General features: G+C 35.5%; 1 protein-coding gene across 1 annotated transcript in view; it reads right to left on the bottom strand.

The window, feature by feature from the left end:
• The window catches only part of TTLL10 (tubulin tyrosine ligase like 10), a 320,455-nt gene that overhangs the window by 191,858 nt on the left and 102,679 nt on the right, over positions 1-25,918 (bottom strand). The window contains exon 3 of the mRNA XM_053690962.1: positions 9,486-9,648. Coding sequence (XP_053546937.1) covers positions 9,486-9,648 — 163 coding nt within the window. The remainder of the gene's footprint in view (positions 1-9,485; positions 9,649-25,918) is intronic.

The raw sequence follows: 25,918 nt of genomic DNA, 5'->3' as shown, positions 1-25,918 counted from the left end.
ATGCTACCTTTTGCATCAAGGAGTTTGGGGACCATGTGAAGTATTGGGTCACCATGCACAACCCTTACTTGGTAGCTTTGCATGGCTATGGCACAGGGTTGCATGCGCCCTGGGAGAAAATAATTGGCACATGTGATTGTAGTGGCACATAATCTCATCAAGGTAAATATACAGATAGGAATTGAGAGAAAGCAACCACATCTAAAGTCCAGCTAGCTTATATAGTGCAGCATACATGACAGGCTAGTGCACAGAATCCCGTTATGTTGTTTAACATTCCAAATACAAGATATATATTTTTATTAATTTATTTATATCTGTCATTCAATCAATCAGATGATCCACTCTACATAAAACTAAATTGCTAATATCAGTACACATGTAAAAAAAACACTACACTCCGGTAGCATTTTGTCAAATTTGTGCAAGTAATAGAAAAGAATATATGGTTATTAAAACAGTAAAACTCTATGTACATTTGTTAGTTTCAAATATTTATATTGTGAACTACATAATAAAATAAGAGAGTCAGAATCATGTGACCTATTACTGGGACTGAACAAAAAATGTATTTTACCTAGAGAAAGAACAATACAAATGTATGCAAATTAATATTATTATTATTTTTATTATAATTAATAATAATAACATGATGTCTGTAGCAAAATGTTTTTGCAATTGAATAAAATTTTAAGTGGGATAATTGATTTCAAGAACAATTGGGTTTATGAAATTAATTACATTGTTTTATTGGTAATCTATCCATGAATACAAAGGTTGGGGGCAGCAGAAGTTTAGTGCCTAGGGCAGCACAAAACCTAAATACGCTGAGACCTCATATCTTTTAGCCCTTATAACTTATTTTGCAATATTTTTTATAAATAATTTTTATTAGTTGATGTTATTATGAGTGTAACTGTACTTTGTGAGACTTTTTTGTTTCAAAAATAGTTAACCACAGCTCTGAAGGCGCACTAACCTGACAAGCGTTAACTTGATTGCGATCGTGTTTATTTTCAACTTGTAATACCAGTGCAATTTAAACTGCACAAACAATCACGAAAACCCGATGTCGCTTGTGCGCAAACGATTGTGCTCCACTTGTAATTTGGCCAGAAATTGGCAAAAAACTTACGTTAATGCCTAGAGTTTAAGTTCTTAATCAAATATTTAAAAAATCAAGGAAATTCCTAACTTAAACTGCCCCCTTCACTGGGTGCTTTGTATGACATCATCAAAGACATCACTGATTACATCACACACTACATTGTTGATGACATTATCAATAACATCACTAGTGACATCACCTATGACATCATCAATGACATCAGTAGTGACACAATCTTTAAAATCCTCCTACAGAAATAAATTATAATTTCTAAGTCATCAATAACATCACTAATGACATCAATGACATCAGTAATGACATAACCCATCACAGATTATATTTTCAAAAATAAAACTCACTAACCACCACAACACACAGCAATTTTGTTCTGGTTTTTTTAACCCTATTTTCCTCATCCTAGCCCATATCCTCATCTGTACACCCAAGCATCTACTCATTACTCCATCTCATTTCCTTTCCCTCACACACTGCCTTGCCTTCTGTGTTGCCCCTTCTATCAAATACGTCTACATCACACCAGCACTTCATGACTCTCAATTACCTGTAATTTGTGGCCTTCCCCTTCCCACACTAGTCTATTGTAACCTCCCTCCTTTTTCTTATATGGAGTCCTTCTTAACCTTTCCATTTATCAAGTTGTCTTTCTCACCCTCTTATCTTTCTCTCTTATGCACATCAGTCTTCTCATCCTTTTACCTTTTATTGCCCTAATTTCTCAGGCACACGCAACCTCTTTTGTCCTCTTAATTTTCATTATACAACATCCCTTGCTTTGTTTTTTTCAGGCTCACCTTATAGCATTTTCTCTTTTTCCCTAACACAGAGCATCTTCCTACCCCTCTTACACCTATCATACATACACAGTAAACACATTTCATGCAATCAATTAAGTCAATTCAAGCAACATACTAAATATCTCACTACATACTTTTTTGTCTAATGGAATCATTCATACATTTCTACACATTTCTGTATATGGTGGTACCATTAATTACATCACACATGATGTCATAAACAATATTGCATATTATAATCTTAGATACATTGTAATCAATGTTCCCTCTAAGGTGCGCGGTAGCGTGGGCGTGCACCTTTCCTCTCGCTGTAGCGCAGGCATTATAACAGGCCATGCTACACCAGAGGGATGTTGAAATGTATTTGCTTTTTTCTAAAACTGAGCCGCAAGATGACGTGACAGTGCGCTGTCACACTAAGCCGGAAGAAGCTTTTCGCCTTTAGGAGTGAAAGGCGCGTTGTAATAGCAGGCCCTTCAGTAGGGGTTTTCACTGATGGGTTGATTTCTGAACATCTGTTGTACAGTACTATGAAAAAAGTGATTGGGTGCAGAACTGTATTTCCCTGAAGTCCGGTGAACCCAAGTATAGGAAACTAGACCTGAAGTTGAAGTAAGCAAACATAACTCATTATTTAGAATACGATTACTAGTAACTGAATTGGCTTGGATCGGACTATACCTGGGAGTTCCAATATTATTAAACTGAACTGTGTGGGCCTTATATATAATGGTTGCTGTATTTGTATTATAGAAGAATTGTGATTTATGTATTGAATATTTATAATACATTTGTCAATTAAGTCTCATGCTTCTTATGAAATATGACCTATTGATGAATTGTGGTGCCATTCTGGTAAAAGGTATTTGATCTTTTCAGAAAAAGTGTTAAGTATTAATGAACTTAGCTTAGCTTTAACAATACTGTTTCCCACACCTCCTTGTTACACACTAGCTTGGTGTTTTGGGTTGTCTTTCAATGTATTTCTCCCTTCATTTTTCTAATTATATATATATATATATATATATATATATATATATATATATATATATATATATATATATATATATAAACATTTGTGTGTGTGGATACTATGTTCATGTATGTAAGTATGTATGTGTATATTAATATATATAATTAGCTACTCTAAATTTGCTCAGTGATGCACACAAGCAGAATCAACCCACACACAGAAATAAATAATTGCAAACAAGGGAATAAAATTAGAGGGAACATTGATTGTAATACATTTTTTCCACATTTCTCTGATGTGTTGAAAATTGTTATGGGTTATGTGACTAGTGATGCCAATGATGATATCATAGGTGATGTCACTAGTGATGTCAAAGATGATGTCATTAACAATGTAATGTGTGATGTAATCAGTGATGTCATTGATGATGTCATGCAATGCACCCAGGGCGTGGGTAATTTAAGTTACTAATTTCTTTGCGTTTTTAAATGTTTGAGTAAGAACTTAAACTCTAGGCATTAGTAAATTCTGTTTCCAATTAATAATTGTCTTGAATTCACACTCATATGCAGAATGCATATTTTATACTTAAAGAAAATATACATATAAAAGAAATACACAGAAAGGATAACCAAAAAGAGGATTAAGATCAAACAGCAATTAGTAATTATTTAAACACTATACAATAACTCTGACACACTGAGCTGTGCCCATACACAGCGATTGATTACAAAACAACACTATACAATAAGTGTGAGACACTGGCCTGTGCATCACTCACAGGGATTGATTACTAAACAATAAGTCTGACACGCTGGCCTGTGCACACACACACAGCGATTGATTACTATACAGCACTATACAATAAGTCTGACATGTTGAGCTGTGCACTAAACACAGTGAATGATTACCATATAACACTATACAATAAGTCTGACATGAGCTTTGCACCACACACAGTGATTGATTACTTTACAACACTATTCAATAAGTCGGACACGCTGAGCTGTGCACACATACAGTGATTGATTACTTTTCAACACTATACAATAAGTCTGACATGAAGATCTGTTCACATACACTGTGATTGATTACTTTACAACACTATACAATAAGACTGACCTGTTGAGCTGTGCACTAAACACAGTGATTGATTACTATACAGCAGTGTACAATAAGTCTGATACACTAAGCTGTGCATCGTACACAGTGATCGATTACTATATAACACTATACAATAAGTCTGACACACTAATCTGTGCACATACACAGTGATCTTGGATTTTAGTGTAAAATAACTCAAAATATCTCAAAAAAACACCAGCTTTCAAACAAATCCATGCAGCCAATTCTTAGATAAAGTGTCTCGACACTCCAATGTTAAGTCTATGGCATTTTCAACTCATACCCCTGTTTTTTCAATCTCAAATATCTCAAAAACTACTAAACCTAATCAACTAAACCTAATCACTTCAAATGCTCCAGTTTTGTAGTGATTCCCAGTCCGGATCTAACTACCAGTAATGTAATTCTATTACAAAGATATAAGCATTTGAAAAACTGAATTTATAATGGAAAGCAGTTCTGAACTTAAAGGGATAGTTTAGTCAAAATTAAACTTTCATGGTTCATTCAGATAGAGCATGCAATTTTAAGCAACTTTCTAATTTACTCTTATTATGAATTTTTCTTTGTTCTCTTGGTATCTTTATTTGAAAAAGCAAGAATGTAAGCTTAGTAGCCGGCCCATTTTTGGGTCAGCATCTGGGCTGGGCTTCATGATTGATGGCTACATTTATACCAATCATCAAGCGCTACCCATGTGCTGAACCAAAAATGGGCCGGCCCCATAAGCTTTTATTCAAATAAAGATACCAAGAGAATGAAGCAAAATTGATAATAGGAGTAAATTAGAAAGTTGCTTAAAATTGCATGCTCTATCTGAATCATGAAACTTTAATTTTGACTAGACTTTTCCTTTAAACTATGGGGACACAACCGTTCCTATGTTCTTCACACAGATATGTAATTTTTATTATTAAATAAATATTTTTATATACATAATGTAAATATATAGGTATAAATATCTATTTTACATCTATAGGATTAGATATACAGGTTATGTACAGATATATATAGAAATATGTATTTATAATAAAATAACTTTGTTTTGTAAGGGAAGAACATTGAAATCTGAAATATTAATAATTCCTGATGGGTAGTGTGTGAGCGACATGTGTTAGGTATTTTCTTCTGCGCTCTCTATTGACTTCTATGAGGAGAATGCGTTAATGCAGTCGCAATATTGCGAAGTCCGGAAGTTAGCATGCACTGGGTTTCACTTGCACGCAAACTTTTTACTTTCAACCCAATGAGCGCAAAAAAGGTTACTTCCAGCGAAGTTTACGCTCGTTCGAGAGCGCTAAATAGTGTACCACTTGTAATCTAGCCCTAAGTTGTTACTTCACTCAGTAAAGTATTCACCAAACACTCCCCGTTGTTAAAGGAACACTCAATCAAAATTAAACTTTCATTATTCAGATACAGCATGCCATTTTAAACAATGTGCACAGTCTTTTTATATTTAAACTTTTTGAGTCACCAGCTCCTACTGAGCATGTGCAAGAATAAGTGTGTATGCATTTGTGAATGGCTGATGACTGTCACATGGTACGTGTATGCATTTGTGATTGGCTGATGGCTGTCGCATGGTACGGCGGGAGTGGAAAAAGACATAACTTTTAAAATTGTTAGAAAAAAAATCTACTATACGCTATATTATAGAGTAAAATTACAAGCTCTAATCCATTAAATAATTTAATTTTAACACTAGCGATGCTGTAATGCTATGTGTTTAACCCCTACAAAAGTGTTTAAACACATGCTTAAAGTCCCACTCAGAACCTTCATGGTGTTGCATTATTATTTTACTTTAAGGGACAGTCAACTAAAAAATTGTTATTGTTTAAAAAGATAGATAACGCCGTTACTACCCATTCCCCAGCTTTGCACAACCATCATTGTTATATAAATATACTTTATAACATTTAAACCTCTGTCTGTTTCTAAGTCACTACAGACAGCCTCTTATCACATGCTTTTTTTATTAGCTTTTTACAACAGGGAAATGTTAGTTTATGTGAGCCATATAGTTAACATTGTGCTTACGCCTGTGGGTTGTGCACAACACAGCACTAAATGGCTTAAATGCAAGTCAATAGATAATAAATAAAAAGTCATCTGATCAGGGGGCTGTCAGAAGATACTTAAATAAAAAGGTAATGATTTCAGGGAGAATAATTACAAAACCATCTTTCGGTGGTATCTAACCCCAATAAAAACTTCCCACTTTACCGAGGAACGAAATAGAACATGTTACAGGGGATGCAATGACATAGGGACTTATGCACATATGTGGTGGGAATGCCGCGAGGTTAACCAGATCTGGTGAAACCTATCTAACTACCTTAGTACACTACTAGATGAACAGATAATGTTAACCATGTCCCAGGGGCTCCTGAATATGCCGCTTCCAAACTTCCATCACCATATCAAAACTTTTATTAGAATACTTTGCGCAGTCACAAGAATATGTATTGCCAAATACTGGAGGGAAAGAGCACCATTGTGGCAGGAGATTTTAGACACAATTAGTTTGACACACAGGCTCCATGAAACTGCGGCACTAATCTTGGGGAATGCAGATACATATCATAAAATTTGGTTTTACTGGTTAATGCAAGCGAGGTGAATAGTATTCTTAAGGCCCCAAATGAGAGGATAAAAAGACAAAATACATATCTTGGGGAATACTAGCATGGAAACGATCCAACAAACATTCCGTCTCCCACATTGATCATAGCATTCGTTATACCCATTGGCAATGACACACGAGATTACTTTTCAAATGACCACTTGTTATTCCTTTTTTTTTTTTTCTTTTTTTTGGTATTACTCAAGTTGTTTATATATTTGTTACTTGTTTTGATGACAATATTGAAAACATCTCTGTTGGAAATTGTTCTTTTCTGTACGTCAGGTCAGGGGTCAGTCTCTGACATTTGAGTCAAAGTCATACTATGCAGTATAATATAACATTGTTTGGACATTATGAGCTGCTATCTCAACTAATGGACACTTGCAATGTAAGACACAGAAGATGGACGATGAGATAACTTTTACCCGTCTGTTGTAATAACTAATGACCCTCTGATGTACTGGAATATTAATGTTTATCAATATGCCATGTGATGTTCTTACAATAATAAAAAATACTTTAACATAAATAAAAGGTAATCACAGAGGTAAAATGTGTATTAATATAACTATGTTTTCTGTGCAGAGATAGGGAAAGGATAATAAAGGAATTATCTATCTTTTTAAACAAAAAAAAACATTTGAGTTTACTGTCCCTTTAACCTTATTCGTAGAGAGAGTTTTTTCCTCATTTTTTAAAATTCCATAACCAACTTTCTGATGTTATAAGTAAAACAGTAGGATACAAAGTGCCTAAGAGGTGAGCTAAAGTATAAGAGAAAGTCAAAGTGGTCAGGGGTAAAAAGTCCCAAATTGGATACTCCAGAGACGGTGGTCAGGCTGCACTCCAAACATAAGCTGGTCACATAAAAAGTCCTGTTAAACAGAAAAAGAGGTGCCTCATAGTGTGGTAACGTTATTTCAAACAATAGACATATAAGGGTAGCAACAAATTTGCCCTCACAAAAGTCGCAGCACACACAGTGCTTTAACACGCAGGCAGAGGCTTTGGAGCCTCCCAGCAGACTCACTCCTGGAAAAGATTGGCCAGTCATGAGACAGGGCATCCACCAATTGCATCAGAGGTAGGGTCATAGGACGTCTGCCAATCATCCAACTCAGATGGAAGGTGTGTGGCACCCAGGATTTCCGCCCAGGATATAAAACTCAAAACCAGAGCAGAGATAGATTAAAAAACTTTAATAAAACCATTCCGGACAATTTTTAGTGGGTTTAACAATATGACTAGGTTTCCTACACATGCTTATTTAGATATGGACACTGACATGATATCTATATATTTTGTTCCCTTTATCTCTCAATTAGACACACACGGCAATAGGTTTAGTGTAGTGACTTTGTTTTAAGACTTTTAGACTATATATAGTATTGAGAGTTCTACTGGCTTCATCTATGGCAGTCTCTATTTACCTGTAATAGAGTGATCTGTTGGATTAGCAATTATATTGTACATTCATGATGTCAGTGGGTATTAATTATATTAATGTGTGGTCTCTCAATACAGTGATGTATCCGTAAACACTCTCAACACAATGTCATCAAATGAATGCACATTATGATGATTATTTTTTTTTGATAATAGATGGTATTGATGTGACTGTGCATGCATATACATTTGTTTGTGAATGTTGGAATCCCATTAGATTGATTTTGACTATATTTGCTATTATGTTATTATCACTCATCCTTATTTAAGATGTGTCAATTATGAATGTATTTTTATGTATACTTATATTGTTACAATTTTGTCCAATTCCAATTAAGTTAGGAGCGGATCTCAGAGAGGGGCGTATTGTTAAGCCCACTAAGGATTGGCCGGAATGTCTTTTAAATAGAGCGAGGAAAAACAACTTATCATCATCCTGATGAAACGGCGTATGAGCCGAGAAATGCGTTGCTGTCTTTTAAATGGTTTTTATATATCCCCGCTCTGGTTTTGAGTTTTATATCCTGGGCGGAAATCCTGGGTGCCACACACCTTCCATCTAAGTTGGATGATTGGTGGACGTCATATGACCCTACCCTTGATATGATCAGCGAAGTCATCCCTGATTGGTATATGCCCTGTCTATATTGTTACAATTTTGTCCAATTCCAATTAAGTTAGGAGCGGATCTCAGAGAGGGGCGTATTGTTAAGCCCACTAAGGATTGGCCGGAATGTCTTTTAAATAGAGCGAGGAAAAACAACTTATCATCATCCTGATGAAACGGCATATGAGCCGAGAAATGCGTTGCTGTCTTTTAAATGGTTTTTATATATCCCCGCTCTGGTTTTGAGTTTTATATCCTGGGCGGAAATCCTGGGTGCCACACACCTTCCATCTAAGTTGGATGATTGGTGGACGTCATATGACCCTACCCTTGATATGATCAGCGAAGTCATCCCTGATTGGTATATGCCCTGTCTCGTGACCAGCCAAGCTTTTCCAGGAGTGAGTCTACCGTGCTGCTCTGAAGCCTCAGCCTGCGTGTTATAGTACTGTATGTGCTACGACTTTTGTGAGTGCAAATTTGTCACTACCCTTATATGTCTATTGTTTTGATTAACCACACTATGAGCTGCCTCCTTTTCTGTTTCTGATGTTATACAATCTTATCACAACCAGGTAGGTTGGCAACAAATAAACTGTTAAAGAACAGATTATTTAGATATAAATACAGTACAATAAGAATTTGGTATTACGCATCCTTACTTATCCCTATGCATATCTTTAAAAACTAAGGAAATATAAAATAACTTCTGAAAACAGATAATAACACAATAGTTTTTTTCAATAATCTTCCTCTAATATAAACGATTAGGTTCTTACAAGTGTGCACCATTACCGCCTCCAATATAAAAGAATGGTCCATATCCACGAGGATCTTGCATCTTTTTCTTCTCTGATTGAGATGCTTCTGAAGAATTGTTTAGAATCTTTGTGCTAGTAGTTTCAGGTTTATCTTCATCCATCATCACTGAGTCCAACCCAGCTGTATAGAAAACAAAAGGGTAGTTCTTATTAATATTTATAAAATATAATGTGTCAGTTTGCTGGTTGAGCTAGAATTACTACAGCTTATGTTAACAAGAACACTCCTTATTGAGGAATGACCTTATTTAGGCGCTAATTATAATCTATCATTTGATAATTATCAGCATGTTGACAACTGTAGATGATCCCTTTTATATGTTGACACAAAAAAGCAGTGCTTTTTACATGATTGGCTCTGTGAGAAATTACCCTACACTTAAAAGGGACAGGAAACACCTTGTAATTACAAGACATTGTGCTGCTATAGAATAATATATCAGCCCAGTCTCATCATTTTTAAAACAAATAAACAGAATTTTTACTACAATTATTTATCAATATCCAAAATCCACCGACCATTTGCCTTAGTTGTAGGAGCCAATCTGGGCTTTAGTCCACAGACAACAAGGCCAGCTATATTGTTAATATAGAATGCATAGTTTTGCAGGTGATATCTGATATTTTGCAGCCAATTAGGAAAATATATATAGCAGGGATAGTCAGCAGGGAGCATTTCAAGGTCTGAAAATTAGAAATTGGTCAATTTCATGAAAAGGGGGTAAAATAAATAATGATAATATAATACAAAGTTTTTTTCATAGCGCACAACTAAACATTTTATATACAAATCTAAAGATATTTAATGTCCCTTTAACATGTGCCTGTCCATGTCACAATCCAAATTCTCTTACAATTTTCACTTATTTACTTCTACAGCTAAAATAACTTGATAAACTCCAAAGAACACTTTTTCCAGTTATCATCAAGTATCTTAAAAAGCTTTAGAATGTAATGCTAGTTTGTACAACACACTTAAGTCACCCATGCCAATCCATATTGGATGACATTAGGAACCAACATCACTAGATTCAAACATCACCTGCTCAATCAATTAACGTTAACAAAGTAATAACTAATAAACATTAATAAAAATGGGCTACATTTAGCAAAATTAATAACCTAGCACATGCCCAGTATACTGACAGTACTCCTGTTTAATCAATTAAAAAGATATACATCTGGAGCACAGCAGGTTCATTTTACATGTTGCCTATTAGCATTAATGTATGTATTAGCGGCTGCTGACCGCTGCTTCTTAAACTTTTTGGTTTGCGGCAAAGCACGAGGATGTCCTAATGCAATAGTACATGCAGGTAGCAGAAGTACAGTGTCCACTGCCCATTTGCCACAAAGGTGGGCAGAGCGGTTCCCAAGTCGGGAACCTTGTCTGCCAGCCATTTAGTACATGGAGCCTTCAATATTAAAATGGATTAATCAGCATACAGGCCTGTGATATAATCACTAAACCTCTGAAAATCATTTTGTTTGTCATTAAACCTGTACAAAAATATATTACAAAAATTGGAAGATTAACAGATAATGAGTTTATGTTGTTTTCTGGAGCTAACGATGTTTTGAGCTTCAGAGGTATTAACATAGTAGCGTTTTAGGATTGTGATCACTGGAAAAACAAACTGACAATACTGGATGCAGTTCAAACTGAAAACAATATTGTGATCAACCCCTTAGTTTGAGTACAAGCTTCATAGTTTAAAAGTGTAATTTGAGGTATGTTTTTAAACCTGAAAATGAATGTGTTTAACATATCAAGGGCCCAATTATCAAAACAATCAAACCCCCTTACAATGTTGGGTGGGATCAATGTGTGACTATGCCACAAATACATTTGAAAAGTTTGAGATAAATGGATTCTCATGGAGTTTTCAAAATGACTGGAATGGGTTTGAACTTGAAAGCCACATAAAAATCTATGCAATGGGGAGGAGCCGGCCAGGGCAGAGAATGGCCGCATATTTGCAGAGCTCCTGCTGAACCGACCCTAATGTGGCAAAGATGAAGCTTTTTTTTTCCCCAATTCAAAGGTTAATTCTTTAGCATGAACTTAAAAAACAAATAAGTATATACAGATGCTGTTAAACAAAGTCTGAGGGTGCTATACAAAGAGCAAGAGGCTGTTTGACAAACGGAACGCCTAATTGATCTACACCTGAGCTCCGGTAGGACTACGCACCTGAGAAGGGGAGTTCAGCTCCCACTGCAGAGCAGACGCTGCTAATGTTGAACTCATCACAAGGGAGGACATAACCACAGCTGAGGCCGCTGTAAGAAAGGGTCCATTGAGTACAGCATCAAGACAGTACAGTTCAAGCCTTATGTAAGAGACAAGCCTCCAGAGTGCACCAGGATATGCAGCGGTCAGACCGGGCGAGTCAGAGTCCGAGTTTCTGATCCCGACATGTAAAGCACCCGAAAGAGGAATACGGACAAAGAGCCAGGCGCTGCTGGGAAGCGCAAGATACAGCTCACCTCGGGGTCTTTGGTGTAGCTCCGGCAGAGACTTAATCAAGCGGGCAGTCGGCCTTTAGTAGTAAAAGTTGGCAGACTTCAATAGGTGTCGGTACCCTAGGGCAAAGCCTTTAAAGAGTATCAGGACATAAAGCAGGCAGTACGAGTGAACGTATCTGCCAGGATTTGTAAGCCGTAGGATGAACACGGTCACAGGGTTAAGCAGAGAGGTGGAGCACAGGATTCAGACTACCTCTGTGTCTCAGGTGAAGCACCTGTAGAACTCCAACTATGCTTTCTTTTTGAGAGATACCGTTTTAGTCCTTGGCAGGAGCCGGTTTTCCAGGACAAGCGGAGGATCTCTTCTACTCACCTGGATGTGCATGTCTAAGAGTAGGTAGCAGCACCCGACTGTATGGCCCCTTGGACCCAAAGAGTTCCTGTTTGAGGGGAGAAGAGGAGGAGGGAGAAAAAAAATCATATACAGTGTCCCAAAAAGGTACAGCATTCCAGAAGGACTGGGGGAAAAAATAAAAACTAAAGGTAACCTTTTTAATTTTTGTCTACCACACTGACTTTTGCCACAAATATAATACAGCTAAAAAAGGTGAAGGTGTAAAATAAAAAGGTCAGTGCCCCCCACTTGTTATCTCAAAAGGATAAAGAAAGCTAAAGGAAAAATAAAAATAAGAAGGTTAGGGTCTCTCATTTGTTCTGCCTGTATATATTAAATCTAAAGCAAACAAGCCTTATATATTTTTTAGGGTTCTGTGAGTGTGTTGAAAAGGGGAAGAGGAGAAAAAGAAAAGAGAAGGGGATAGAAAAATGACTACCAAAAAACAAGCTAAACAGGACAGAGGAGGTAAATCTAATTCTTTACAGGCTCCAAAAGTAGATTCCTACTTTAAAACTGCAGAATCCTCTCTCTTAAATCAATCCCCTGAACCTATTTCACCTAATAAAACCATCTACACTCCAGAACCCAAAACTTCCCCTTTAACTAAAGCTGACCTGAAGGGATTACCCACAAAAGCAGACATCCAAACCCTGCTTGAGGAAATAAGTCAAGTGAAATTATGCATTAAAAATGAGTTCTCTGAAATTAAAAAAGATATCGGAGAGATTGGAAATAGAGTGGCCCAACTGGAAGAAGAAAGGGACACATGGGTCAAACACACAGACAGTTTGGAACAACAGTTAGGTCAGCAAGGAGAGTCCATTATGGCTTTACAAAACCATTTAGAAGACCTGGAGAACAGGCAGAGGAGATCAAACTTAAGGATAAGGGGGATAACAGAGGACATTTTATCCGCAGATCTTGAAAAATATTTATTACGTCTCTTTAACACTTTAACAGGAGATACAACATACACCATGAAGACACTGGAAAGATGTCATAGAGCTTTAAAACCTAGGTCAAAAAAAGGGGACCCCCCCAGAGATGTAATAATTAAGTTTGCACATTTTAAAGACAAAGAAGCCATTACACAAGCAGCAAGACAACAACAAAACATTATGTTTGAAGATCAGCACATTCAAATTTATTCTGACATATGCCCAAGGACACTTCAAAAAAGGAGAGAACTTAAATTTCTTACGTTGCATCTGAGTAAATTAAATATCCCCTATAGATGGGAATTTCCCTTTGGCCTAAGGGCTATAGCGGAGGGAAAGACTGTAACTTTATATTCCCTGCAAGATCTTGGTACTTTTTGTGCTAATTTGGGCATCAGTATCCCGGCACCGGACTTATTAAATAGTCAAGTGAATGGGAGGAAAACTTACCCAACTAACCCTAGTTCGGCACAGGGAGTGAGGGGGTCTCAATGGGTAAAAGTCCCGATAAGGAGTAAACATCAAGATGAATCAAATAATGGCTCAGAGACACTCTCACACAGTTTTGCAGATAATACCACAAATTTTGCTAGATAGATGTTGAATTAGTATAAGATTATTAAAGAAATAATTGGAGACCTTAGTAGCTTGCTAAGAAAGGGATATGTTTTTAGGGTACAGGGGCTGTATGGGGTCTCTTTTTTTTTTTTTTTATTACACTAGAGGTAGGAACTTTAGGTCATACAATGGGATTTAAAGGGCAATATCACACATTTATATGGTACATTCAAAGGTGCTTCTCTATCACACACTTATGCAGTACATTTAAAGGTGCTTCTTTTCTCACACATATTTTTATATTTTATATTTTATTAATTTTTTTTTTTTTTTTTTTTCCGACTATGGGAGTGTGGGATATGTTTTACACATTATTTACACTTGGGTGGTTTTTCCTTTTTCTTCACTACCCCCCTTTTTTCCCCTTTTTTTTTTTTTTTTCTCTTTCTCCCCATTAAAGGCAATGTTAGTAGGTTAGCAAAGGGTTTTAAGGTCGTAAAGTATGCATTTTATATATTCACTTAAAGACATTCCTTTCTCCCCTAAGTTCTGCGAGAAACAAGGGTTTAAAGAAAGGTCTTAAAGAATTTGCACAACGATTATGTGGTATCACATGTTTGTTTTTTTTTTTTTGTTTTTTTTCTCTATTAAAGGTAATGTTAGTAGATTAGTACAGTGTTTTAAGGCTGTAAAGTATGTATTTTTGATATTCACTTAAAGGTATTCCTTTCTCCCCTAAGTTCAGTGTGGAACAAGGGTTTAAAGAAAGGTCTTAAAGAAACTGCATAATGATTTTGAGACATCACATGTTGCACTTACCTAGGGGGCCCCCCCTTTTTTTTTTTTTTTTTTTTTTTTTTTTTTTTCTTTCAGGAATTATAAGTTATTTCTTAATAATTATAGATTGCACGTACTTAGGGGTGTTTTTTTTTTTTTTTTGTTTTTTTTTTTTCTTTCAGGAATTATAAGTTATTTCTTAATAATTATAGATTGCACGTACTTAGGGGTGGTTTTTTTTTTTTTTTTTTTTTCCGACTATGGGAGTGTGGGATATGTTTTACACATTATTTACACTTGGGTGGTTTTTCCTTTTTCTTCACTACCCCCCTTTTTCCCCCTTTTTTTTTTTTTCTCTTTCTCCCCATTAAAGGCAATGTTAGTAGGTTAGCAAAGGGTTTTAAGGTCGTAAAGTATGCATTTTAAATATTCACTTAAAGACATTCCTTTCTCCCCTAAGTTCTGCGAGAAACAAGGGTTTAAAGAAAGGTCTTAAAGAATTTGCACAACGATTATGTGGTATCACATGTTTGGGTTTTTTTTTTTTTTTTTTTTTTTTTTTTTCTCTATTAAAGGCAATGTTAGTAGATTAGTACAGTGTTTTAAGGCTGTAAAGTATGTATTTTTGATATTCACTTAAAGGTATTCCTTTCTCCCCTAAGTTCAGTGTGGAACAAGGGTTTAAAGAAAGGTCTTAAAGAATTTGCATAATGATTTTGAGACATCACATGTTGCACTTACCTAGGGCCCCCCCCCCCCTTTTTTTTAAGTTATTTCTTAATAATTATAGATTGCACGTACTTAGGGGTGTTTTTTTTTTTTTTTTTTTTCCTTTTCCTCTTTCTTTCAGGAATTATAAGTTATTTCTTAATAATTATAGATTGCACGTACTTAGGGGTGTTTTTTTTTTTTTTTTTTTTTTTCTTCTTCTTCACCCTATTTTAGATAGATCCTATAAATTTAGGTCTGTGTATGTTTAGAGTCTGAGTATATTAAAGCAGTCTGCAGACATGGGTTAAACTGTTGAATGGCTAACTCTACCTCTTAGGGGTTTGTATAAGGGGACAGCTGTTGCTAAATATTGGCGTAATAACGGGGTAAAAATTTTTGTTCAAATATTGTAAATTACTGTATCATTGCCACAGGGAGGGGTAAAAATTCCATCAGTCGGTTCAATTTTCCTAAATTTTTGTGTTTTGGTATGGGTTCCCCCCCCCCTTTTTTTTTTTTTTTTTTTTTTTTTTTTCTCCCCCCCTTCTCTTTCCTTATGGTATCTCCACCGGACCAGGACACTACACTCCCCCTTGAAAAATGAAAACAGATAACAGAGTGTTATGCTTATTATCTCAAAATGCTAAGGGCCTCAACAGCCCACAGAAGCGTAACAAGGCGTTATATAGTTTTCATAAAGATAAAGGGGATATAGTTTTTGTACAAGAATCCCATTTTAACAGAGACATTGTTCCTAATTTCACAAATCATTATTTCCCAACTATCTACCAGAGTTCGAATAAATCAAAGAAAAACGGGGTGTGTATACTGTTTCATAAAGATGTACCATTTCACCTTATCCAGATGGATAGGGATGAGGAGGGTAGATTTTTATGTTTAGTAGGTCTATTATATAATAGGCCTATCACCTTAGTGAACGTGTATGCACCAAATAGGGGGCAGAGCTTATTCTTTAAAAAAATCTGCAACCGGATAATAGACATACAGAAAGGAACCCTGGTTATAGGAGGGGATTTTAATTTACCAATGGATCCGGTAGAGGATTGTTCTAAATCTAGAAGTAATACTCCCAAACAGATAATTAAAGCAGTTAAAACGAGCCTTCTTTCTCTCTCTCTAATAGACGTTTGGAGGACTCTCCACCCCGCCACCAGAGATTTCACTTTCTATTCGGCACCTCAAAAATCTTACTCACGTATAGACTATTTTTGGATAGACCAAAATAGCTATATCCTAGCCCAAGAAGCTAAAATACACAATATTACGTGGTCAGACCACTCGTTAATTTCTTTGAAGATGAGCTGGCCTCAAAAACCAGTAATTTCATATCAATGGCGTCTAGATGATAACCTCTTAAAGGATCCCTTAATAAGACAGTCTATACTAAATTCTATCGAATCTTATTTTGAAATGAACGCCATAGAGGATACTTCACCAAGTAATTGGTGGGTGGCCCATAAAGCTGTAATAAGGGGCGAATTTATAAAACATAAATCTAGAGTAAACAGACAAACTAGAGAACAATTCGCACATTTAATGGATTTACTCTCTAGGGCAGAACATAAACATAAAAAGGACCCGAATAACAAACAATTAGCAGACTCCCTTAAAAGGGAACGTGAAAACCTTAATATCTATTTGAATAAGGGGGTTCAACGTAGAGCTTTACAACTTAAAAAAGTGTTCTTTAATGGTGGAAATAAAGCTGGGAGATTGCTAGCTCGTTCTTTAAAAAAAAGAACGTTACAAACTTATGTATCTAAAATAACGGATGGATTAGGCAATTATAAAACAGGGAGTCAGGATATAGCTAAGATTTTTCAGGGTTATTATCAACAGTTATATAATTTAGATAAACATAAAAACTTAAAAAGTTCTCAAATAAACAAAGCTACATATATAAATGAAACAAAAGTCCCCACTATAACGGAGCCCCAAAAAAAAATGCTAGAAGAACCTTTTTCTTTACATGAAATTAAACAGACCATCAAAAAGTTTGCACCAGGGAAAAGTCCAGGAATTGATGGATTCAGCTCAAACTACTATAAAACATTTATTGAGACCCTGGCCCCAAAACTTTTACTTTTCTTTAATTCCTCAAGTACAGAGCCACTTCTGGCAAATGAGATGCTTGAAGCAAAGATAATAGTACTACATAAGGCAGGAAAGGATCCAGCCTTACCAGCTAGTTACAGGCCTATTTCTTTGCTGAATAATGATGTTAAAATCTACGCTAAATTGATAGCGAATAGAATAAATAAAATATTACCAGAAATCATACATTTAGATCAGGTGGGTTTTGTTCCGAATAGAGAAGCAAGAGATAACACCATCAAAGCATTACAGTTAATAAAGTATGCAAAATTATATAAAATACCCATGGTCACATTATCATTGGATGCAGAAAAGGCCTTTGACCGGCTAGACTGGTCCTTCCTACAATTAACACTCAGTAGATTTGGTTTTGGGGAAAAAATAATACAGCGTATTTTTAATTTATATACATTACCAGCAGCTAGAGTAAAAATCAATGGAGTAATTTCGGATCCATTTACAATTACAAACGGCACCAGACAGGGTTGCCCCCTGTCCCCCTTGTTATTCATTATTTCAATGGAGATATTAGCAGCTAAAATCCGTGCAGAGGAAAACATTAAAGGAATAAAAATAGGGGATCTAGAATATAAGATCTCATTGTACGCAGATGACGTGCTATTAACATTAACCGAGCCTGCAAGATCCATTAAAACCTTGGAGTCGATTCTGCAGGAATTTGGGATTCACTCAAATTTTCTGATAAACAAAAATAAATCGGAAGCACTTAAGTATGCAATTTCCCCTAGCGAATATAGAAAGTGTAAATCTGATAGTCCTTTTGTGTGGAAAGAAACTTCCTTAAAATATTTAGGAGTACAATTAACACTGGACGATACACGGCTGTTTTTAGAAAACTACGTCAACCTAAAGTCCAGACTCCAAACGGATCTTAGTTCGTGGAGATTGAAAATGACATCATGGCTAGGGAGAATACATATAGTAAAAATGAATGTGCTTCCACGTATCTTATATATTTTCCAGACTGTCCCTATTAATATCCCGAGCACTTATTGTACTAATCTACAGAAAATAATTAACTCCTTTATTTGGAATAAAATTAAGCCAAGAATTAAGGCTTCTATTCTGTATAGGTCAAGAAAAGAGGGAGGTTTGGGAGTTCCAAATATTAGAAATTATCACAGAGCAATAATTCTTCAGAGGATTTTAGACTGGCATATAAACCAAAAGAATAAAGCCTGGGTTCAGTTAGAAAATACGTTGATACCATCACAACCAATGCATAAACTGATTTGGACTCCAATAGAGGGTAGACCTGTAAATATTATGAGGTTCCCAATGATCATGCACATCTTTACGAATTGGGGAAAAATTATAACAGACTGCCCTTCTATTTCTTCTATCCCGTCACCTCTACTCCCGATTACGAATAATGCCGAGCTGCAGGGGGGACTTATTCCTAGTCGAGATAGTCAATTGAATTTACATCAATCTATACCGTTATATTTTTTCTTAAATAACGGGAAGCTCAAATCACAACAGGAGTTGGGAGACCTGTCGGGGGGTACATATGGGAATTGGTTAAAATATCTACAACTACAGAACTTTGTGGCCTTACATTCAGAAAAAGAAAAACTTACTAGGCAATTAACTTTATTTGAGAAAATTTGTTTTAATGAATCTTCAATTAGAAGTACGGTTTCACTTAGTTATAAACTCCTTAACTCTTCAGTTGATTTTATAAAACATAGGTTTATGCAAAAATGGGAAATCGAGACAGGGATACATATAGAAGATTCAGTCTGGAAGTCCATATGTGATAATGTAGCTAGTTCTTCCTCCTCTTCCAACATCCAGGAGTTAAATTACAAAATACTTACCAGGTGGTATTTGACGCCTGCTAGACTCCATAGCATATACCCAAATGCCTCCATTTATTGTTGGAGGGGGTGTGGGGGAATAGGAAATATGCAACACATATGGTGGGATTGTCCCAGGTTGAAAGGTGCGTGGGGAATAATTTCAAGCTGTATTCAAAAGATTAGTGGGAAGTTAGATTTTCAATTAGATATATTCACTGCCCTCTTGGGTAAACCTCTGAAAGATATTTGTAAAACAAAAGCCAAATTAATAACGTACGTGCTAAATGGAATGAAATCTCTATTGGCTAGAAACTGGAAAAAAACATGTATACCCGACAGGGAAATGTTGTTCACAAGAATTGATGAATTATTAATATTAGAAGAGTACACATATGTAAGATCCAATAGAGAAGAGATTTTCCAAGAAATACGTTTACATTGGGAGGAATTTAAAAAAGACAATTGAAATTAGGATTAAGAGCGCCTTAGGTAGGGGTAGGACCATAAGAGTACAGGATGTAAGGAAGGGGTAGGGTAGGGGTTTTTTTTTTTTTTTTTTTTTTTTTTTTTTCTCCTTTTCTCTTTTATGGTTGTGGTGGTTGGATGGAGGATGATTGATGGGTTAGGACATGTATATGGAAAAATTCTAGAATTAATCAAGCCTTGTTAAGGAATGTTCTGGATATATTTTAAATGTCTGTATTATAATATGTATCATGTGAATGTTAAGCATATTCTGAAATTAAATAAAAAAAAAAAAAAAATCTATGCAATACTCTTTGCATGGAAATTCTTATCGACTAGAATGGACCATATAAAATTAGATGATAAATGAGAATCAATAACCTGATTGAGTTTTCTACACAATATATGCACCAACAGAGCCCATAATCCCTTCTCAAATATCATGGCCTTCCTCAACTGTGAATCAAGGCATAGAATTTGGGTTTTTCATTGGACCTGCCACATTTTTGCTTATGCGCATTACCAACACACCTATCCCCCAATTCTCTTTCAACCCAATCCTTCTTACCCTTTGATCTATAAGAAGTGGAGGGAAATGCAGATATTGTTGCTTAAAACTTAACATTTATTGGAATCTGTATACAAAGCAAATGTATGGTGGTGAACAAATTATCCACAAGTTTTAATTGACAAAAATCTCCACATTTTCCTGGACTTCTAGTGGAATATTCAGTCTCTGTTACACAGAGTAACTAGGCAGCTCCATTTCCAGAAAATGACCCACTTCACACGCCATCAGAGCTCCAGCGCTTGGGGGAAAGCTGTAGTACTTTTCCTCCAGCCCCAAGCTGTAACTGACCAGGAGAAGGACTGGTAACTGTGTTTAAACAGCAGGAGGGGCATAAGAATGGCAGAGCTTGGCATAGGTTTAGGACCTTATGTATGAGCAACTGCATACATGCCATCGTAAGTGACTTTGACATGTACTATTACAAACTATAAATATGGATTCACCATATACACATTTAAGATCTTCAAAGAGCAAAATACGATCTAGTTTACTGTTGCTATGAGCGCTCATACATAAGTAGCTTTGCATACAGTGCTATAGTAAAACTGACATATGACGCAAATAACACTTAAAACTGTATTCTGATGTGCAAGTTATAGTTATACAGAAAGACTTGGCCAGTTTTTGGTTATTTCTTACCCTTCAATCTACATTTATGCAAAATTCTCCGCCAAAGACTCCTTTCCCTTGAATCACTATGAGATGCACTTGCTTGACCCCGACACTGAGAAACTGACAAAACATGTTCAAAAATGATGAAAATCCTTCACAATAACTAAGGCCAAAGCCACCCTTTACTACAAACCTACTCCTCTTCCACATCTTCATTCCTGACTAGAGTCGAATTCCCTACCCCCAAGAATGTCCATGCATCCTGGTTTCTCTTTTGTCATAACATTAAAATAATATCACAGTGACACAAACTGGCTGATGGTGCTAATGGTACTGCTAAAGGAAAAAAATACAGCACATCTTTAAAGGTATAGGAAACTCCAAAAAATTATTTCATTATTTGGATAAAACATACAATTAAAAACAACTGTCCAATTTACTTCTATTATAACATTTGCTTAATTCTCTTGTTATCCTTTGCTGAAGGAACAGCATTGCACTACTAGCAGCTAGCTAAACACATCTAGTGAGCCAATCACAAGAGATAAATGTGTGCAGGCACCAATCAGCAGCTAGCTCCCACTAGTGTAGGATATGTGTATCTTCTTTTTCAACAAGGGATACCAAGAGAACGAAGCACATTTGAAAATAGAAGTGAATTTAATTTTTTTTTTTAAAATAACATGCTCTATCTGAATCAATCAAGTTTAATTTTTACTTTCCTACCCCTTTAAGTGATGATGAGAAGATGATAATCCTGGCAGTCATAACCTGACCAATGTAAGAATATCGCTGGTGCATCATAATTTTCAAAGTATGGTTTTGCAATATATTATCTTGTAATTATGTACAGATCAGACTCCCTGATGTAGCCATCCACTTTGGCCTTTATAGTTTGCAAGATTACCAAGAACCATATAACACAATACTCTAATTTGTGCCTCTCAATGAAGAACACAAACGTTATCACTCAACTAAATAGTGTCACACTGTTTAGCAGCCTTTAGATAAAAGTGTATGAAAATGCTGAGAAATGCCAGGAATAAGGCTTCAATTAATAGGAATTCTGAAATTAAACTTTGTCCGTCCCACAATCTTCTGAATCTTGAATTCCAGCTGGTTATTTTTAAATGAAGACGTCCCATATAAGGACATTACAGTCATCATTGAATGCATTGGCGTATTTAGGTTTTGTGCCGCCCCACCCCTTTTAGGCCTTTTTTGGCAATATTATTATTTGCTTATGGAGAAATGTGATTTTTTTCCCCAATGGCATTTCTAATATAAATGTCATCATTGAATGCATTGGCGTATTTAGGTTTTGTGCCGCCCTAGAATTGTGCTGCCCCCACCCCTGGTTTTAGGCCTTTTTTGGCCATAATATTATTTGCTTATCGAGAAATGTGATTTTTTTTTTCCAATGGCATTTCTAATATAAATGTTCACCAGGGCTTGCAAAACACTTGCATACACACAGGCAAACACATACATAAACGCACACAGTCCCAGACACATACACACGCACAGAGTTATGCACATACACACTGTCACTCACACACACACACATACATACATACATTCCATTGCTGCAATATATATGTTAAAAAAACACAGATTTCTTGAAACAATACTTCCCCTAACATAATACAAAGTGCTAACAGCCAACAAAACTAAAGCAATAGCTACCGAAATAAATGAAAGGCTCAGAGTTACCTCTAAACTATAAGCTCCATGGGCAGTCTCTTATACCCCCTAGAATGTAAGCTCTTTGTGCAAAATGTCCCATTATATACTTGTATAATACTTCTAAAATAAATGTATGCTTCTTATAAATATGGTAAATCAAACAAAGTGACACGCTCCTTGTGCATAACATAAAACGTAGCTTTTATTCGCCTTGTTAAAAAAATATATACAGCAGTAATTTCTTGTTGGATACTGGATAGCGTAGCACACTGGCTTATAAATATCTTATAAATATGGCCACAAAAAATGTGCTGCCCCCCTCTAATCTGCTGCCCTAGGCAAGTGCCATGTTTGCCTAGGCCAAAATACGCTCGTGATTGAATGTCATCGATCTGCTTAAAATTCCTTTAGGGTACCAAGTTGAGTTTCAGGTTCCCTGTTAAAGGGACATAAAGTCAATATTTAATCTTTAATAAAGGAAAATTAAAAAAAGCAAACACCAAATGTAGCCACATTCATTTAAAAAAACTGAGGAATGCATTGGTGAGTTTGTAGTCAGACGGCTGATCACAATAATTCACTTGTTCTCAGTAAATAACAACTTCAGAACTTTATTGTAGTTATTGTCAGTGAGTTTTTCCAGGGATCACAATTCCAAAATATTTCTACTGTTAATACCCCTGACGCTCAAAAGTGTTTCATCGATCCTTATCTGTCTCTTTAATCTCCTGATTTTTAAATCCAAATACCAAATGACCAGAATTAATGACAAACAAAATTGTGATTCCATGGGTTTAGAGTTTACATCACAATTTTGTTAAAAAAAATTAATGGAATGTAGTGATAGGTGGCATATATGCAGTCAATCTGTTGTGCTCTAAAGCAGTCTTTTTTTAAGGGATTTGAACAGGGTCATTATAGGCATAGTGGGCATTTGTGCTTTTTGGGTTGTTTTCCTAAGGTTTTTTCTTTAGTGGCAAATGCTTATTATTAATGTATTATTAATATATTTTAAATGTAATTGATTGAGCATGTAGTGTTTGTACTTTCTTGATGATATTGCTTCCTAATGTCATCCAATATGCTGGGGGTAATTTCATATATTTTGCCCATATGCAAGACTATGTTTCGTTCTTTTTTGGGGTGCTTGTTAATAATGCAAAATGTGTTGTCCTGTGTTTAATATATAACAGATATATATAACAGATAGCAGCACTAAGTTCCAATAAAAAGACTTTTATTAGATCATGACAGACTCATACAGCAACAACATTTTGAGTGTCCTGCCCTTAATCATGTTTAAAGGCAGAATGCCCAAAATAGTGTTTTTGTATGACCCAGTCATGATATAATAAAAATATTTCTATTGGAATAAGTGCTGCTATTTGTTATACATTGAAGTGGAGTTTTGGCAGTGATTAACTATGGCATGCACTTGAAATGATTTTTGGATTTTGGTTATATTGTCCTTTTAAGCTACGGAATTCGATAAGCAAAAAATGTTCTCAGTAAATGTGTTGTTTATTATCATGAATTTGGATTATGATCAGTCAAACAAGACTGGCACATAGAATAAAGCCATATGTGACCAAACAATAATGAAAAAGTGCTGCTGATAAACAAAGAAAATGACTGATTGTGACTGCGTTGACATTGAAAGGGGGTCGTTGGCAGCCATTAACATGCTGATAATTAACAATAAATAGTTTTTTGTGTTTTAGGCATTTAAAAATTACAATTTGTAATGGGAGTCTTATTCAAAAAACAAAATAACCAAAGATAAAATATTTTTTTTCTTTCTTTTTTCCTTCCTCCCTCCTGGCCCATTCATTTGCACTCTAACTCTCCCCGGTAATATCATTGCTTGCATATCAATAGACCCACAAACCAGAGCTTCCAATCCTTTTTCCATTTTCTGGGATATCCCGGATTGGAAGCTTTTTGTCCCTGTCCCTCCCATGGCATTCTAGAGGCATGGCCAGATATTATTGGGTAGGTTTACAGGGCAGGGAAACCCACCCAATAATATCTGGGCATGCCTCTAGAATGCCATGCAACACCCCTGGACCACTATGACCCTATTAGTAGGTATGCACAAGCAATCTATAAGAATAGAACAGAATAGAAAAATCAAAACCAGAAATAACCCCCATCAGTGATAGAAAAGAATGAGAGTTGAGGAGAGGACTGCAATACTTTATCATGCTGGTGTTCTTATTAACAAGGTTTCCATACTCAGTACCTTTGCCAACTAGCATACATATAGGTTTGTGTTGCTCAAATGGCCAAAACAGAATTTTAACATGAAGATAAACAGGAAGCACCGATAAACCAAAAAGCATTAGAAGTACACACCTGATACCACTGTATTACTATGTTTCAATGTAAACATCTTCTCATTTTGCAGGCAAAAAAACCCCAAAACATTTTAATGTGTCTCTTAAATATGAAAGATAGATTTTTTTATTTATCACAATATCCTTTTAAGTATTATCTTACAGAAAAAGCTCCAAAATGGTAACATCTAACATCTATAACATATGGAAGTTCTGTATTTCACAGATCACTAGGAACATACAAATACTAGTTATGTAACATTATAGTTAGTGATTTGGCTTTAAAACTTAAAATATGCGTATTTCTATTTTGTGAACAGTTTCAAAATATTCTAAAATGTAAATACAATCTTTTCAACTTTATGCTTGTTAAACTACTTTAGTATATTTACAGATTGCTTAAAATTAGTTTATTTTAAATGGGAAAGCTAATTATCTATATATCTACCTATCCTTCCATCCATCTATCTATCCACCTGCCTATCTATCCATCAATCTATCCATTTACCTATCTATCCATCTATTTCTCTATCTTCTATTTCTTTATCATCTATCTATCATAGCTATCATATATATTATCTATCTATCTATCTATCTATCTATCTATCTATTTCTCTATCATCTATCTATCTATCCGTCAATCTAATCTACCTCTCTATCTATCCATCTATCTATTTCTATATCTATCTATTTCTCTATTATCTATCTATTTCTCTATTATCTATCTATCTATTTCTCTATGATCTATCTATCTATTTATTTGTATAGTGTATAAACAGGGTTAATCCTGCTTCTGTGTCCTTTCATTTCAGAAGAAAAGGAGAACAGAAAAACTAAACAAACATACACATAGCACTAATACTAATGCTATTAACGCTAAGTCAAATTAATTTCCTACACAAAATATTTACCATAATATGTGGATTTCTGTTG

This window comes from Bombina bombina, chromosome 8 (assembly GCF_027579735.1).
Source record: "Bombina bombina isolate aBomBom1 chromosome 8, aBomBom1.pri, whole genome shotgun sequence".
In the NCBI taxonomy this organism is placed as follows: Eukaryota; Metazoa; Chordata; class Amphibia; order Anura; family Bombinatoridae; genus Bombina; species Bombina bombina.
Note: the sequence above shows the minus strand (reverse complement) of the source record. Positions and strands in the feature narration are given on the sequence as shown.